Genomic DNA, 17,752 nt, shown 5'->3' with positions numbered 1-17,752 from the left:
GGGAGCAATCTCTTTTGTGTTTAGATTGGGATCACACGTCAATTTATTTTAACTTTCACAGATGCAGGTCTGCCCTTGAGAGGGCATTCATTGGCCCCAATCACGTAGCACAAATCCCGTGTAGGATATCCTTTTTTGCAGGGAGACAAAGTTGATTATGGAAATACCCATTCCTGGTGAGCCAGCATTTACTTATTTTAACCCTCCACCGCCTTCACGCATACGACTTCTCGTGGTAGGGCAACCAATCAGTTCCAGCAGAGTAGCAGTGACTAACCTTTCCTTGCCTGTACAATGATTTACAGTCCTGTTGATGATAAAAGTTGTGCTTAATTGTTTAAAATATATTTTTCCATTATTCCAGTTCGGCCATATAATCCTTCCCTTGATTCAGTCCGAGACCGATGAAATTGAATCACGGTTAAACAATTACTAATCATCCATTCAACCCTACCATACCCCGTGGAGATCACCCGGCACACCATCCCATGTGTTTCCCCCCTCACGCGGACTCCCCCACTCCAATTCAGACCAGAGGAAATGCTTTGGTAGAGTCTCCCTAAATGTTTGGGGTTCATTGTCTTTACAAAAGCCCACAAACAGAGTCCAAACCTTTTCAAATTACAAAACCACTTTTCAGCCAAATGTATTACTATTGAAATTCTGGGAAATTGATTATAGAAATGAAACAAAACAAGCAAAGTCTTAGAGGGCCTTCTCTCGTTCACAAACATTGCCCCCTCACCGGCCCCCCCAGGACTAATAATAGCTCAGGATTTGTTCCGCCACTTTATTCCAGATGTGGGCTACGGGGAGGAGGCACCTGAGCAGAATGAGGCCAGGGGCATCGTGGACTATTAGCTCTGGGCTCAGCCCCTTAGCGATCAAGCAGATCTTTTTTTTTTCTGGGCCACATTGAATGACAATAGACTATCCGTAACAATCCTTGAATTTGAAGTCACATCTCTCACTTTACAGTACAAGTGCTCCACCGCTCAATTAATGTGCAGGTCTCTTTCTAAATCAGAGGACGCTGTGGAACTTCCAATCAAGGGAACTACCCCCAAATGGACACCAACACTGAACTGCGCCTTGCATCCAGTCCTAGAGCCACCATGCCCCTACAAGAAAGCTTGCATCACCAATAAAGTCTTTCTTTTATGTTCTCGGTAGTCAGGCGGCCATATTTGCAGTCCATACAATGTTTAATCTATTAACACACAACTTCATTGTACAATCAACTCTGCTTCCGAATGATATAGTGATTAGTTTAAAATCCACTAAGACAACCCATAGTGATAATTGGATACACCTGGTTTCAGATCCCAGGCATGATGTATATTACCAGCACGATGACTGTCAGTATCTATTGAGGAGTTGCAACCATCTGTAGTGTCCTAAGTCTTAACTCCAGGTGAGGTGCAACAGCTTAGGATCACTGTAGTGTACGATGAGAGTGCACGGTCTCTATCCTTATTTTGAGAGACAGTATATGTTTGGATCTCTGTTATCCTGCTAACAGTGCTGCAATGATGGGACCAATGAGATCAGAGGATTTCATTGTACAATAGGCCACTTAAACACCTGGCACGCACTCTGCAGAACCGCCCAGAGTCGAAGAGCACATAATTGCCAATCAGGCTTACCTGCAATTAGTAAGTCCTTATACCTTGCACAGCCAGCTTTTTTGATCAAGCGTCTACAGATTCTTCAGAATTCTGCAAGCTAGGCTGGCTACTGGCCCCCTTCAGGGACCACCTGTCTCCCTTTTTGTCAGTCCTATGCTGGCTCCCTGTGGCCAAGCATGTTTATTGCAAATCTTTGTGCTTGGTTCACAAGGCATTTCATGGTGTGGGGGTCTAATATCTGCAGCTTAACTTCTGCCCCTACGTGCCCTGCCATCTTCTACGCTCTAGGGACAGATTTCTTGTATCTGTCCGTAGATGTCAATATGCCTGGATTAGTGGCCAGGCTTTCTCAGTGATGGCCTCCAGACTTTGGAATGCCCTCCCGCTGGTTTTGAGGTCTACTGTCAACCATTTGCAGTTCGGTCGCTCCTTAAAAACCCTGTTTTTTCAGCTTTTGCCTGGCTGCTGTGCTCGGTTCTGGGAAGCTGTTAGCACCAAGTTTCCTTTTGCGGTAAATTGCGCTGTACTTTGTACAAAAAAGGATAACATAACAGTAAGGCAAAAGGAGGAGCTGGGTAAATGCAAGCTGGGTTCCCTGCGGTGGTGGCCATGCTGTCAGGAAACAATGGGCAGTATTTCCGACGGTGCCAGGACTACTACACGCTGCCACTTACCAGCAACTACACCTTCTGTTAGGACAGCGTACGTGACCAAGCGGCCCTTCTGCCCAATATTCAATATTAGGACAGATTTAATTCTAGTTTGTGGGCTTTGGTTTGCCAGAAACTGGCCGACCCACCAGAGAAAACACCTGACCCAGAAGGTCTACCGGCATATTGCTTCTCAGTGTGCCATGAGCAACTGCCAGTCTAATAAGAAAGAGGTCTTTAGGTTAGCCTGAGCCATGGTCTTCTGGTAATGTCGGCCAGCGTACTTCCTGTAGCCTGACTTCCAGATTGTGGAGGATTTGAACCCGGCGCCAATCTTCACCTCCAAGATCTTGCTCGGGTGCACGGGAAAGGGAAAGGGAAACTTGGATACGGAAGTAATAGTTAGACAGGTCTTTGGAGTCAGCAATTGGATTATTTCTTTGCTATTGCAATCATCGACAGATGCAACCCCCACAAGGCCACGAGCATGCCCCGCCCTCCCTGACACTGTACAGTGGTGGGTGGTTGTGGAAATTTGTCATATTCCTGAACTCCACCCTCTTGAAATACCGGTCAATCAAAATGATTGACAGGTCAAGCTAACAAGAGACTAGTTCATTTCCCATTGTACCATGCCCTGTATACAGCTGACCTTGCCATAAAAAGCACCACACAGAGGCTCAGAATGAGTAAAGGGAGGGGGACATTAGCACTCTGATTGGGTTATTTGATTTATTGAAAATACCGTAGAAGACTTGCTGCTAGTGACAAAGCACAGTTTATAACTTGATTTTGTCGCTCCTTTGCTGTGGAAGGCAGCTTCGGGGGAGATGTTGACATTTTAAAGTGTGATACCTTTTATTGGCCGTAAAGACGAAGTGCAAGATGGTTTTGCATATGAACTGCCGCCAGTGATGGTGATACACATGTGCGCATGCGTGTGTTTCAATGCAGCAACATAGAAGAGAATGGCTTTCTTGAACTCTGCATAGTCACTGTGGGTGTATTATTCTGACTTATATTGTGAGTTTAATCATGAAATATTTTCTTTCACAGTATAAATCCACACCTAGCAAAAAAGTATCTATCGTGGGCTGGATGGTGGTACTGCCAGATGACCCAGAGCATCCAGATGTCTTTCAGCTCAATAACCCTGACAGTGGTAAAGTCTTAAAACCTTCCATGTGTTCTTTATCGATCTGCCTGTTATTCATTCAGCAAATGAGTGTGTGTACTTTGTTTAAACATCAGCTCTGATGAATAAAAGGAACATTGGCTCCACTTTTCCAGCAAAGGTGCAGTGAATACTCTTTGCTAACATTGAAAGCCAGCCGAACACTTCTGGTGCTGACACATGGCTGTCAGGCCAGGGGGTGGGAGAACTCTCTGCACTGAAGGGGCAACACAACTTGGGAAGCCCCAAAATACACCCGAAGGAAGCACCTGCACAACCCACATATTCTAGGACTGAGTTTTTTTACTAATCTAACTCCAGTTGTAGAATACTTGGGGCAAGAGCTGCACAGGGTGCCACAGAACAGGGGCACATTACATCTTTCCCATCAGCGATCAGCATGCAGTATTATTTTATGGTTATTTATTATTGTTATAATTGAAAAAATCAACCTTTCAATGTGCTGAAGAAGGAAATCCAATGGAATAAGGTTACAATCAGAAGAGCTATGTGCACAGCATCTTTGATTCGCAGCAGCATACAAATGATGGCATTCTATCAGTAAAGCCGACCTAAAAGACATTGAATTCATACAATTGATAAAAGGCTCCAATGCTGCTTTTAAGCGGGGAGAGATTCTGAAGAGTTAGCCAAGTTGTAAAGATAATAGAAATCTCATAGTCGTAACTTTGACATTTGTGCGTTGGGTATTAACATTTTTTATCCCAGAATGACTCGCAGGTGAGGGTCAGATGACCCTTAAACAACGGTTGCAGGTAGAGAGTTCTTTTCTCAGTGAACATGGGGCAGAATGCAATGAGATGTTTTCGTGTTTCTTGGGCATCCTGGGTGCGACTAAACCTGCCCGAGCGATCCATTTCTGCAATTGCTCTTCGATTGGCCCAAACATCATTCCTGGCCACAAGTTTAATTGAAATCGTAGAAACAGAGACGTATAGCCTGAGCTTGGAAACTTTACAAGATAAGATTTCCGGCTTTTGAAAGCTCTTAGGATTAAATTGACCCGCATAAAATGTTGGTGAGTCTTACGTTGTTGTTGAGTATGAATTCAGTCATAGCACCACAATTTCTGTTTCGCTCGTGTCGGATTAGTTAACAAAAGTGCGAGACGGTATGTCTGTATGCTACAGTCAAGACCTCTTTTAACTGCTGTCTCCAGGTTACCTTAAAATGACCATTAGTAGTGTTCACATAGGTGTATCGGGCACAGTAAAGAGGAAGGGTTCGACGCTAATAAGCCCTTTCTGTGTAGAATGCAGAGTTTCCAGACATAGAATGAGAGAGAGCAAGACCAGCTCATAACGCACTATGCACATGGATTGCCTCATAGGTAAAGACAAGACTTGTTTCCAAAACGATCCCTCTAGTCGCAACCAAAACCAGTCCGTCTTCCAGGCTCCGGTTTCAGCAACATAAGTTCCACAAATTGGAATTTTAGTTTTGTCCAGACTGATTACGAGATGGTTCAGGGTGGCATAGTGTTCTAATGCAGTGAGGAGGTTTTGCAAGCCCTTTGGGTGTTTAGGACTAACTCATCTGCATATAGAAACTATGGCACGACTCGCTGACCGAGCTTTGGAGAATCAGAAATAACTGTGGCAACGTGATGCTACATATCAGATAGAAACGTGTTAAACACAGCTGAAGCTAGAATACAGCCTTGTTTGAGGCCTCTGAACGTTGGAATTGGGGCGGAAAGTCTTCCGTCTAAGGTTAAACGGATCTGAACTGTTGTATCAGAGTGTAGTTGCCAATCCAGAGCCTGGAAGTGAGCAGGTCAAGCTGCAGTGGTAAGTTTGATGTTTAACAGGTTCCTAGAGACAGAATCGAAGGCAGTCGTGAAATTGACGAAAGCCATGTAAACAGGCTGTTTCGCCTTATGCTCGTGCATTTTTATTGCATTGATGGTGAGCAAGTTGATTGCCGTTCCTAATCCCGGAACAAAACCCAGTTGAAAGGAGTCATGCAAATGATGGCTAGACATCCATTGGTTGAAATTTCGAGCAACAAGTTTGCTTGGGGCATCTAATAGAGCAATAGGGCGCTAATTCTCAGGTTGTTGGCGGTCACCTTTTTAAATATCAGGATGATGTTTGATTTCTGCCACGAAGGTGGAATCCGCTGTTGTTTCACCACGTTAGTAAAGATACTAAAGAGGACTATTGCCCAAGCTTCAGGGTGAGAGTTCAGCATGGAATTAGAAAGCCCACCGGGGCCGAGGGCCCTAGAGGAGCATAGCTACGAGATGAAGTGAATGATGTCTTCTAAATCAAATTGAATGGTGGTGTCATTCATGCGAGTGTGTTGACATTGAGGGGTTGTGTTGACATTGAGGGATTGGGGCATACAGTGTGCAACAGTAACGCACCCATACTTGGTACCCCATTAATTTGCACGGGAACTTGAGCAATGTGATTCGCCAGATTTAGTAGGCTCCAAATTTGGGCAGAATCTTTCGTGGTTAGTGCTTGCGGCATCTGTTCAGCATCTTTTTGCATGGTCAGAGCTTTGTGAGTTTTATGCGCTTTGAGCCAATTCTTATACTATACTGGGTCTTCACTTGTTTTAGCATAGGAATTCCTGTTACAAGAGGAAGCCTGGAGAGATTTCTTTTGCTATAACGGAATTCAATTCTTCTTAGATGTAGTTCTTGATCATATATATGCTTGTGTTTGTGAACTATTTTAGAGAATGGCGATGGATGTGATTTGAATAGTTGCAAGGCAGCTACATAAAAACCATCTGAATGTATTAGTGCTGGATTTAGCTCACCCTCTTGATTCAATATGAGTGAGTTCAGTTGTTTCAATGAGTCAGGGGACCACCTAAAACGGTTTCTGCCTCCGCACAATGTTAGGGTCGGAGTGTAATATTGCGATTGCGAAAGAGGATAGAACCAAATCCAAGCAAATGTCAAAGGTTTGTGTCGCTATACTGTTGTAGTTTAATTTGAAAGTGATTGATGATGACAAGATTGTCTCGAGCAGTGTAAATATAGTCTGATCGTTGTCTCACTGTCTCGTTTGCACGTGTGCTGAGGGGGAATATCACCCTGGACCGCTCCATTGAGCATAATTCATTGTTCGTCCTTCATCAGCGAGGACCAGCACTGTGCTAGTACTGCCTCATCGGGGTGGTTTTAGTCAGACAGTGTAGGTTAAGGTCACCAGCTAAAATGAGATGAACGATTGAAGCGTTGTACGTAATCAAGTTTAGAACATGCCCAAATCTTACAAACAAATATCTGCTTCAATATTGGAATGATTCCAATAGATATTAACAAGGGCTATCGTTTCATTTGGAGTTTTAATTTTCACTAGTTGAGAAAACATGTTTGGGGATGCCCAAGGCTCTAGCTGGAGACCCAGAGTAGTTTTAACCGCAACCAAAAGGCCAACCATTGGTCTTCCTCTATTTGCGCCCTTGGCTGGCAATAAAGTGACATTGTAATTGTCCCAGACTGGGGCCTCGGTTAGCAAAATTTCCTGGCAGGCAACAATGTCAATGGCCATTAGTGGATTAGAGGCAGAAGATAAAATACGCTTGAAGCCCCTAGTATTCCAACTAGCAAATTAACAACTGAATGAGTCGTGAGTCTTGAATTGTCAATTATGGGTCAAATAATGTAATTGAGAGAGAGAATTAGATTTAGAAGCAGTTTCTACCCATCAAACAGTCTTGAAGTCTCCTGTAGTGCAGGTGATCTTTAGAGGCAAAGAGGATATGTCATTATTGTTCATGGGCTGGTTCACGCTGGAGGATTCAAGCTTATTTGATATATTCAGTGATTGCTCTTGGATAAGAGTAAAGCCTAGCTGAAATAGCTGGGTTCTGGCTTGCCATATAGTGTTAAGCACTATACCTGATCGAATCCAGAGTCTTGCAATTGAAAAATCATTGTCATATAGGAACTTTACTTGCGTACTGTCTGAAGAACAAAGATTTTCTAGTATGCTTGTTCCATTTAGGTCATAGATGGGGAAAGCACCACCTCTGCATTGAAGGATCAGATGATGATAAAAATGGATTAGCATGTAGGACTTCATTGTGTTTGCAAGCTGATTCCTGTAAGGACCTCGGGAATCGAGTTACGTTAGTGTTGCCCATCGTTGTTAATTGGGGTCCTACTATGGTCTTAGTGGCTGACATACTGCCTCCTACCTTGTCTAGTGATTTAGATGTCTGGGCTAAATTGGACAGACAACAAGGTTCAGAAGCTGACCCGGGCTCAGAGGATGACTTTTCATGTTTACTCTGTGATTTAGGCAAGTTAACAAATAAGGCAATGGATTTGACCATTTCCTTGTGCCTTTGTTCTAGAGTCATGAATTCAATATTCTGAGGAAGCAAAGGTTTGTGAGATGAATTTGATGCTACAATGGGCATCACTGAATGAGAGTGCTGAATTGGCTTCTGAGCTTTTTGTCCCAGAGTTTCTACTACTTGTAGTAGATCATCCTGAGGCTCATATTGTAGTTTGTTAGGAACTGTCGGACCAGGTACGCACCTTGCTGGTTGTGTCTGTAGAACGTGTTTGGCTTTTGCTAACGTAGCATATTTCATTGTGATGGCAGTCTTAGCTACAAGGGTTTGTTTGCTAGGCAAGGTTAAGGACTGTAGGAATTGTCTCGAACTTGATCGAGTTGAGTTCAAGGATGATTTCATATTCCTCGTCTTGTTTGAGGGTGAAGTGGTTTTGCACTTTTTTTGGTTTGATCAAATATATTGAAAGGGGGTTTGTTCTGAAGTTGGGGAGCCGGTGGCTCATCCTTTTGAGAGTCAGAGACTATAATGATCGAGGTAGTTACGACTGAAGGAGAAATAGGAATTTCTTTGGTACGTATAATTTCTCTTTCTGACGGTTTCGCCCTAAAGGTGGATACAGATACTATCTCACCATTAAATCTGCTCCGAGGGGGGGTGGGTAATGGTACTTGTGAGTCCAGCCCCAAGATAACCAACATCAAGGAGGCTTGAGCATTAATTCTGGCATCTAAGGTCTCATACAACTTGCTCAGGGATAGTAAAGCTGTATTCATAGCATTTAGTGTCAATTCTATAAAAGGTGGGCTGGAGGTTCGCAGAGAGTTTGGCCGATGTAATGTTGGAAAGGTTGGTCTCCGAGGAGTAGGATTAGCAAAGGAGATTGAAAGGGCAGACGAGCTGTGAGAAGAGTTGGCAATCATTATGGGGGACTTGGACAAATTGGTTGGACAAAGAATAGGGGGGAGGTGGGTGGGGTCTGGGGAATGGTGACTATGTGAAGAAATGGGGAGTGCGCAAGCGTTGTCAGTTAAATCCACAACGATTGAGCAAGGAGTGGGGATGGGGTTTGAGTCGTGATTGACAATTGTCTGGATGTTTAATTGGGTTTCATGCTGAACAGAGATGGAAGGTGGTATGGAACAGTTATGCACCTGGGCTAGGGTTACGCTTTCATTATTCAAGACGCTTGGGCTTGTTGTTGGTTGCGGCTGCGCTGTTTGTTGGCACGATGGAGCAGGAGCCCTGAGTCAGGCTAGCAGCAGACAAGGTACAGCGGGCAGCTACTAAGGAGTCTTGCGGGTTAGATAAGTCAATTAGTGACGAGTCAACACGATGAAGCTCAACAGATTGCTGAGCTGCTGAAATGGGAATGGAGATGGGAGCAGGTGCTAATCACAGGTTTTGAAATAGTTTTAACGGTGAAATCGGCGGCGCAAAAGCCTCAAATATCAGAAGTCGAAGACTGTAAGCGAGTTCGCGAGGAGGAGCCACCGATTCGAGTCACACTTGGAGCATTCCGGTTTCTCGTCGGAGTGCGTTTTAGCTGAATAAAGAGCTTCCTAATCTCCTGAGTGGGAGGCGCAGCTGTCTTTATCCTTAGTGAGTATAAGCCAGGCATGTAATGCGGAATAGATAACTGATAAAACTCACTTCAGAATGGTAATGCAAAATAGCTGTCAGGAATGCAGATAAAGCGTAGGTGTAATGACACTGACCAGCCACCAGCCAAACAGCAAAACAGCACTCGTCAGCGCACTCCCCAATTGCGTGCACGCAATTTTTAGTTTATATAGCGGATGCAGGAAGGAAGGGCGGAGCCTAGTTGTGTTTGCTTGTTTGTGGTTCTTTTTTGGCAAAGAAAGCAATATCTATAAAAGAAGATAGATCGTGTTAGATTAAGTCCATAGCAGCAATATAGGCTGAATTGGGGGTAAGAATGCAGGCACAGCATAACATCCAGTAGTCCAAGAAGGATCTCGCAAGTGAAGTCGAGCGATATGGTCCACCAGGAAAACAGCCTTTGTCACTGCACTCCGCAATTGCATGCAGTATTATGACTGGATGCCTCACCAGGCAGCCCAGCATGTGGTATTAGGACTGGTCACCTCACCAGTCAGCCCAGCATGTGGTATTATGACTGGTCACCTCACCAGTCAGCCCAGCATGTGGTATCAGGACTGGTCACCTCACCATGCAGCCCAGCATGTCGTATTAGGAGTGGTAACCTCACCAGGCAGCCCGGCATGTGGTATTATGACTGGTCACCTCACCAGTCAGCCCGGCATGTGGTATTAGGACTGGTCACCTCACCAGTCAGCCCGGCATGTGGTATTAGGACTGGTCACCTCACCAGTCAGCCCGGCATGTGGTATTAGGACTGGTAACCTCACCAGTCAGCCCGGCATGTGGTATTAGGACTGGTCACCTCACCAGTCAGCCCGGCATGTGGTATTAGGACTGGTCACCTCACCAGTCAGCCCGGCATGTGGTATTAGGACTGGTTACCTCGCCAGGAAGCCAGGCATGTGGTATTATGACTGGTAACCTCGCCAAGCAGCCCAGCATGTGGTATTATGACTGGTAACCTCACCAGGCAGCCAGGCATGTGGTATTATGACTGGTCACCTCACCAGTCAGCCCAGCATGTGGTATTATGACTGGTCACCTCACCAGGCAGCCCGGCATGTGGTATTAAAGCTGGTCACCTCACCAGGCAGCCCAGCATGTGGTATTAGGACTGATCACCTCACCAGGCAGCCCAGCATGTAGTATTAGGACTGGATGCCTCACCAGGCAGCCCAGCATGTGGTATTATGACTGGATGCCTCACCAGGCAGCCCAGCATGTGGTATTATGACTGGATGCCTCACCAGGCAGCCCAGCATGTGGTATTAGGACTGGTAACCTCACCAGGCAGCCCAGCATGTGGTATTATGACTGGTCACCTCACCAGGCAGCCAGGCATGTGGTATTATGATTGGTCACCTCACCAGGCAGCCCAGCATGTGGTATTAGGACTGGTCACCTCACCAGGCAGCCCAGCATGTGGTATTAGGACTGGTCACCTCACCAGGTAGCCCAGCATGTGGTATTATGACTGGTAACCTCACCAGGCAGCCCAGCATGTGGTATTATGGCTGGTAACCTCACCAGGCAGCCCAGCATGTGGTATTATGCCTGGATACCTCACCCGACAGCCCAGCATGTGGTATTATGACTGGATACCTCGCCAGGCAGCCAGGCATGTGGTATTATGACTGGTAACCTCACCAGGCAGCCAGGCATGTGGTATTAGGACTGGTCACCTCGCCAGGCAGCCCAGCATGTGGTATTATGACTGGACACCTCACCAGGCAGCCCAGCATGTGGTATTAGGACTGGTCACCTCACCAGGCAGCCCAGCATGTGGTATTAGGACTGGTCACCTCACCAGGCAGCCCAGCATGTGGTATTAGGACTGGTCACCTCACCAGGTAGCCCAGCATGTGGTTTTATGACGTGTCACCTCACCAGGTAGCCCAGCATGTGGTATTAGGAGTGGTAACCTCACCGGGCAGCCCAGCATGTGGTATTAGAAGTGGTAAGCTCACCGGGCAGCCCAGCATGTGGTATTATGACTGGATGCCGCGCCAGGCAGCCCAGCATGTGGTATTATGACTGGTTACCTCACCATGCAGCCCAGCATGTGGTATTATGACTGGTTACCTCACCATACAGCCCAACATGTGGTATTAGGACTAGTCACCTCACCAGGCAGCCCAGCATGTGGTATTATGACGTGTCACCTCACCAGGTAGCCCAGCATGTGGTATTATGACTGGTTACCTCACCAGGCAGCCCAGCATGTGGTATTATGACTGGTTACCTCACCAGGCAGCCCAGCATGTGGTATTAGGACTGGTAACCTCACCAGGCAGCCAGGCATGTGGTATTAGGACTGGTCACCTCACCAGGCAGCCCAGCATGTGGTATTATGACGTGTCACCTCACCAGGTAGCCCAGCATGTGGTATTAGGAGTGGTAACCTCACCGGGCAGCCCAGCATGTGGTATTAGGAGTGGTAACCTTACCGGGCAGCCCAGCATGTGGTATTATGATTGGATGCCGCGCCAGGCAGCCCAGCATGTGGTATTATGACTGGTTACCTCACCATGCAGCCCAGCATGTGGTATTAGGACTGGTCACCTCACCAGGCAGCCCAGCATGTGGTATTAGGACTGGTTACCTCACCAGGCAGCCAGGCATGTGGTATTAGGGCTGGTAACCTCACCATGCAGCCCATAATGTGGTATTAGGGCTGGACACCTCACCAGGCAGCCCAGCATGTGGTATTAGGACTGGTCACCTCACCAGGCAGCCCAGCTTGTGGTATTAGGGCTGGTCACCTCACCATGCAGCCCAGAATGTGGTATTAAAGCTGGTCACCTCACCAGACAGCCCAGCATGTGGTATTAGGACTGGTCACCTCACCAGGCAGCCCAGCATGTGGTATTAGGACTGGTCACCTCACCAGGTAGCCCAGCATGTGGTATTAGGACTGGTCACCTCACCAGGTAGCCCAGCATGTGGTATTATGACGTGTCACCTCACTAGAAGGCCAGGCATGAGGTATTATGACTGGTTACCTCACCAGGCAGCCCAACATGTGGTATTAGGACTGGTCACCTCATCAGGCAGCCCAGCATGTGGTATTAGGACTGGTAACCTCACCATGCAGCCGAGCATGTGGTATTAGGAGTGGTAACCTCACCAGGCAGCCAGGCATGTGGTATTATGACTGGTTACCTCACCAGGCAGCCCAGCATGTGGTTTTTCGACTGGTAACCTTACCAGGCAGCCAGGCATGTGGTATTATGACTGGTAACCTCACCAGGCAGCCAGGCATGTGGTATTATGACTGGTTACCTCACCAGGCAGCCCAGCATGTGGTATTATGACTGGTAACCTCACCAGGCAGCCAGGCATGTGGTATTATGACTGGTAACCTCACCAGGCAGCCCAGCATGTGGTATTATGACTGGTAACCTCACCAGGCAGCCAGGCATGTGGTATTATGACTGGATGCCTCACCAGGCAGCCCAGCATGTGGTATTAGGACTGGTAACCTCGACAGGCAGCCCAGCATGTGGTATTATGACTGGTAACCTCACCAGGCAGCCCAGCATGTGGTATTATGACTGGTAACCTCACCAGGCAGCCCGGCATGTGGTATTAGGACTGGTAACCTCACCAGGCAGCCCAGCATGTGGTATTAGGACTGGTTACCTCACCAGGCCGCCCAACATGTGGTATTATGACTGGTAACCTCACCAGGCAGCCCAGCATGTTGTATTATGACTGGTAACCTCGCCAGGCAGCCATGCATGTGGTATTAGGACTGGTAACCTCACCAGGCAGCCAGGCATGTGGTATTATGACTGGATGCCGCGCCAGGCAGCCCAGCATGTGGTATTATGACTAGGCACCTCACCATGCAGCCCACCAGCATGTGGTATTATGACGTGTCACCTCACCAGACAGCCCAGCATGTGGTATTAGGACTGCTCACCTCACCAGGCAGCCCAGCATGTGGTATTATGACTGGATGCCTCGCCAGGCAGCCCTGCATGAGGTATTATGACTGGATGCCGCGCCAGGCAGCCCAGCATGTGGTATTAGGACTGGTAACCTCACCAGGCAGCCCAGCATGTGGTATTATGACTGGATGCCGCGCCAGGCAGCCCAGCATGTGGTATTAGGACTGGTAACCTCACCAGGCAGCCCAGCATGTGGTATTATGACTGGTAACCTCACCAGGCAGCCAGGCATGTGGTATTATGACTGGTAACCTGACCAGGCAGCCCAGCATGTGGTATTATGACTGGTTACCTCACCATGCAGCCCAGCATATGGTATTAGGAGTTGTAACCTCACCAGGCAGCCAGGCATGTGGTATTATGACTGGTAACCTCACCAGGCAGCCCGGCATGTGGTATTATGACTGGTAACCTCACCAGGCAGCCCAGCATGTGGTATTATGACTGGATGCCGCGCCAGGCAGCCCAGCATGTGGTATTAGGACTGGTAACCTCACCAGGCAGCCCAGCATGTGGTATTATGACTGGTAACCTCACCAGGCGGCCCAGCATGTGGTATTATGACTGGTAACCTCACCAGGCAGCCAGGCATGTGGTATTATGACTGGATGCCGCGCCAGGCAGCCTAGCATGTGGTATTAGGACTGGTAACCTCACCAGGCAGCCCAGCATGTGGTATTATGACTGTTAACCTCACCAGGCAGCCAGGCATGTGGTATTATGACTGGATGCCGCGCCAGGCAGCCCAGCATGTGGTATTAGGACTGGTAACCTCACCAGGCAGCCCGGCATGTGGTATTAGGACTGGTAACCTCACCAGGCAGCCCGGCAGGTGGTATTATGACTGGTAACCTCACCAGGCAGCCCGGCATGTGGTATTAGGACTGGTAGCCTCACCAGGCAGCCCGGCATGTGGTATTAGGACTGGTAACCTCACCAGGCAGCCAGGCATGTTGTATTATGACTGGTAACCTCACCAGGCAGCCAGGCATGTGGTATTATGACTGGTAACCTCACCAGGCAGCCCAGCATGTGGTATTAGGACTGGTAACCTCACCAGGCAGCCCAGCATGTGGTATTATGACTGGTAACCTCACCAGGCAGCCCAGCATGTGGTATTATGACTGGTAACCTCACCAGGCAGCCCGGCATGTGGTACTAGGACTGGTAACCTCACCAGGCAGCCCAGCATGTGGTATTAGGACTGGTTACCTCACCAGGCCGCCCAACATGTGGTATTATGACTGGTAACCTCACCAGGCAGCCCAGCATGTGGTATTATGACTGGTAACCTCACCAGGCAGCCAGGCATGTGGTATTATGACTGGGTGCCGCACCAGGCAGCCCAGCATGTGGTATTATGACTGGTAACCTCACCAGACAGCCCAGCATGTGGTATTATGACTGGTAACCTCACCAGGCAGCCAGGCATGTGGTATTATGACTGGTAACCTCACCAGACAGCCAGGCATGTGGTATTATGACAGGATGCCGCGCCAGGCAGCCCAGCATGTGGTATTAGGACTGGTAACCTCACCAGGCAGCCCAGCATGTGGTATTATGACTGGTAACCTCACCAGGCAGCCAGGCATGTGGTATTATGACTGGTAACCTCACCAGGCAGCCCAGCATGTGGTATTATGACTGGTAACCTCACCAGGCAGCCAGGCATGTGGTATTATGACTGGTAACCTCACCAGGCAGCCAGGCATGTGGTATTATGACTGGTAACCTCACCAGGCAGCCAGGCATGTGGTATTATGACTGGATGCCGCGCCAGGCAGCCCAGCATGTGGTATTAGGACTGGTAACCTCACCAGGCAGCCCAGCATGTGGTATTATGACTGGTAACCTCACCAGGCAGCCAGGCATGTGGTATTATGACTGGTAACCTCACAAGACAGCACAGCATGTGGTATTATGACTGGTAACCTCACCAGGCAGCCAGGCATGTGGTATTATGACTGGTAACCTCACCAGGCAGCCCAGCATGTGGTATTATGACTGGTTACCTCACCAGGCAGCCCAGCATGTGGTATTATGACTGGTAACCTCACCAGGCAGCCAGGCATGTGGTATTATGACTGGTAACCTCACCAGGCAGCCCAGCATGCGGTATTAGGACTGGTAACCTCGCCAGGCTGCCCAGCATGCGGTATTAGGACTGGTAACCTCGCCAGACAGCCCAGCATGTGGTATTATGACTGGTAACCTCGCCAGGCAGCCAGGCATGTTGTATTATGACTGGTAACCTCACCAGGCAGCCAGCATGTGGTATTATGACTGGTAACCTCACCAGGCAGCCCAGCATGTGGTATTATGACTGGTAACCTCGCCAGGCAGCCAGGCATGTGGTATTATGACTGGATGCCGCGCCAGGCAGCCCAGCATGTCGTATTATGACTGGTAACCTCGCCAGGCAGCCAGGCATGTTGTATTATGACTGGTAACCTCACCAGGCAGCCAGCATGTGGTATTATGACTGGTAACCTCACCAGGCAGCCCAGCACGTGGTATTATGACTGGTTACCTCACCATGCAGCCCAGCATGTGGTATTAGGAGTGGTAACCTCACCAGGCAGCCAGGCATGTGGTATTATGACTGTTAACCTCACCAGGCAGCCAGGCATGTGGTATTATGACTGGATGCCGCGGCAGGCCGCCCAGCATGTGGTATTATGACTGGATGCCTCACCAGGCAGCCCAGCATGTGGTATTATGACTGGTAACCTCACCAGGCAGCCCAGCATGTGGTATTATGACTGGTAACCTCACCAGGCAGCCAGGCATGTGGTATTATGACTGGATGCCGTGCCAGGCAGCCCAGCATGTGGTATTATGACTGGTAACCTCACCAGGCAGCCCAGCATGTGGTATTATGACTGGTAACCTCACCAGGCAGCCAGGCATGTGGTATTATGACTGGATGCCGCGCCAGGCAGCCCAGCATGTGGTATTATGACTGGTAACCTCACCAGGTAGCCCAGCATGTGGTATTAGGACTGGTCACCTCACCAGGCAGCCCAGCATGTGGTATTAGGACTGGTCACCTCACCAGGCAGCCCAGCATGTGGTATTAGGAGTGGTAACCTCACCAGGTAGCCCAGCATGTGGTATTAGGACTGGTCACCTCACCAGGCAGCCCAGCATGTGGTATTAGGACTGGTAACCTCACCAGGCAGCCCAGCATGTGGTATTATGACTGGATGCCGTGCCAGGCAGCCCAGCATGTGGTATTATGACTGGTAACCTCACCAGGCAGCCCAGCATGTGGTATGAGGACTGGTAACCTCACCAGGCAGCCCAGCATGTGGTATGAGGACTGGTAACCTCACCAGGCAGCCCAGCATGTGGTATGAGGACTGGTAACCTCACCAGGTAGCCCAGCATGCGGTATTATGACTGGTAACCTCACCAGGCAGCCAGGCATGTGGTATTAAGACTGGTAGACTGGTAACCTCACCAGGCAGCCAGGCATGTGGTATTAGGACTGGATACCTCACCAGGCAGCCCAGCATGTGGTATTAGGACTGGTAACCTCACCAGGCAGCCCAGCATGTGGTACTAGGACTGGTAACCTCACCAGGCAGCCAGGCATGTGGTATTATGACTCGATGCCTCGCCAGGCAGACCAGCATGTGGTATTATGACTGGATGCCGCGGCAGGCAGCCCAGCATGTGGTATTATGACTCGATGCCTCGCCAGGCAGACCAGCATGTGGTATTATGACTGGGTGCCGCGGCAGGCAGCCCAGCATGTGGTATTATGACTGGATGCCTCGCCAGGCATCCCAGCATGTGGTATTATGATTTGACACAAACCGTAAGGTACGCACAGAAATATATAAATGCTATATATTTGTGTGTGTACCTTACTATGGTTTGTGTACTTTTCAAGAAGATGAAGGGTGGGCACCGCTTATAATTTAGTGGTTAAGTCGCTAATATTCTTGAGTGTAATCAATGCGAATTGCAGAGCATTCCTTGAGATCTTGGCACAAGGTTACCAAAACTAGCAAAAAAGAACTAGAAGTCAATCTAGTTCAAGGTCTGCTCATGCGTAGCTCATGCATAGCTCTCCTATGGAGTTGCAGTAGAGTTTTAGTAGAGTTCCATATTAAATGGTGTCATCATTCATGATGCATTCAAATAATTCACAAAAAAGGCAAGGACCTCCTCTGTGTGGTGCTAAAATATTGCATCCAATAAAGTCGGTACCACTGTGTGTGGTATGCCAATGCATTTCGGAGCAAGTCCGTCCTCAGGGCTAGGGCACTGTTCATGTTGATAAGTACAAATGAAGTGTTTATCAGTATAACCATTATCAATATTCAAATTATAATAGGGTAAGGATCAAAAGTCGAAATACAAAATTCCAATTTCACATTTCAAAACAACAATTCCCAGAACAAATTAATATATGCCGGCCAAAATTTC

General features: G+C 48.2%; 1 protein-coding gene across 6 annotated transcripts in view; it reads left to right on the top strand.

The window, feature by feature from the left end:
- RALGPS1 (Ral GEF with PH domain and SH3 binding motif 1) overlaps positions 1-17,752 on the top strand; it is a 2,625,553-nt gene that overhangs the window by 2,523,177 nt on the left and 84,624 nt on the right. For all 6 annotated transcript variants that reach the window (XM_069609374.1, XM_069609372.1, XM_069609376.1 and 3 more), the window contains one exon: positions 3,335-3,440. In XM_069609374.1, the coding sequence (XP_069465475.1) occupies positions 3,335-3,440 (106 nt within the window). The remainder of the gene's footprint in view (positions 1-3,334; positions 3,441-17,752) is intronic.

Source organism: Ambystoma mexicanum, chromosome 8 (assembly GCF_040938575.1).
Source record: "Ambystoma mexicanum isolate Mex_15411 chromosome 8, UKY_AmexF1_1, whole genome shotgun sequence".
In the NCBI taxonomy this organism is placed as follows: domain Eukaryota; kingdom Metazoa; phylum Chordata; class Amphibia; order Caudata; family Ambystomatidae; genus Ambystoma; species Ambystoma mexicanum.
This window is presented reverse-complemented; position numbering and strand designations above follow the sequence as displayed.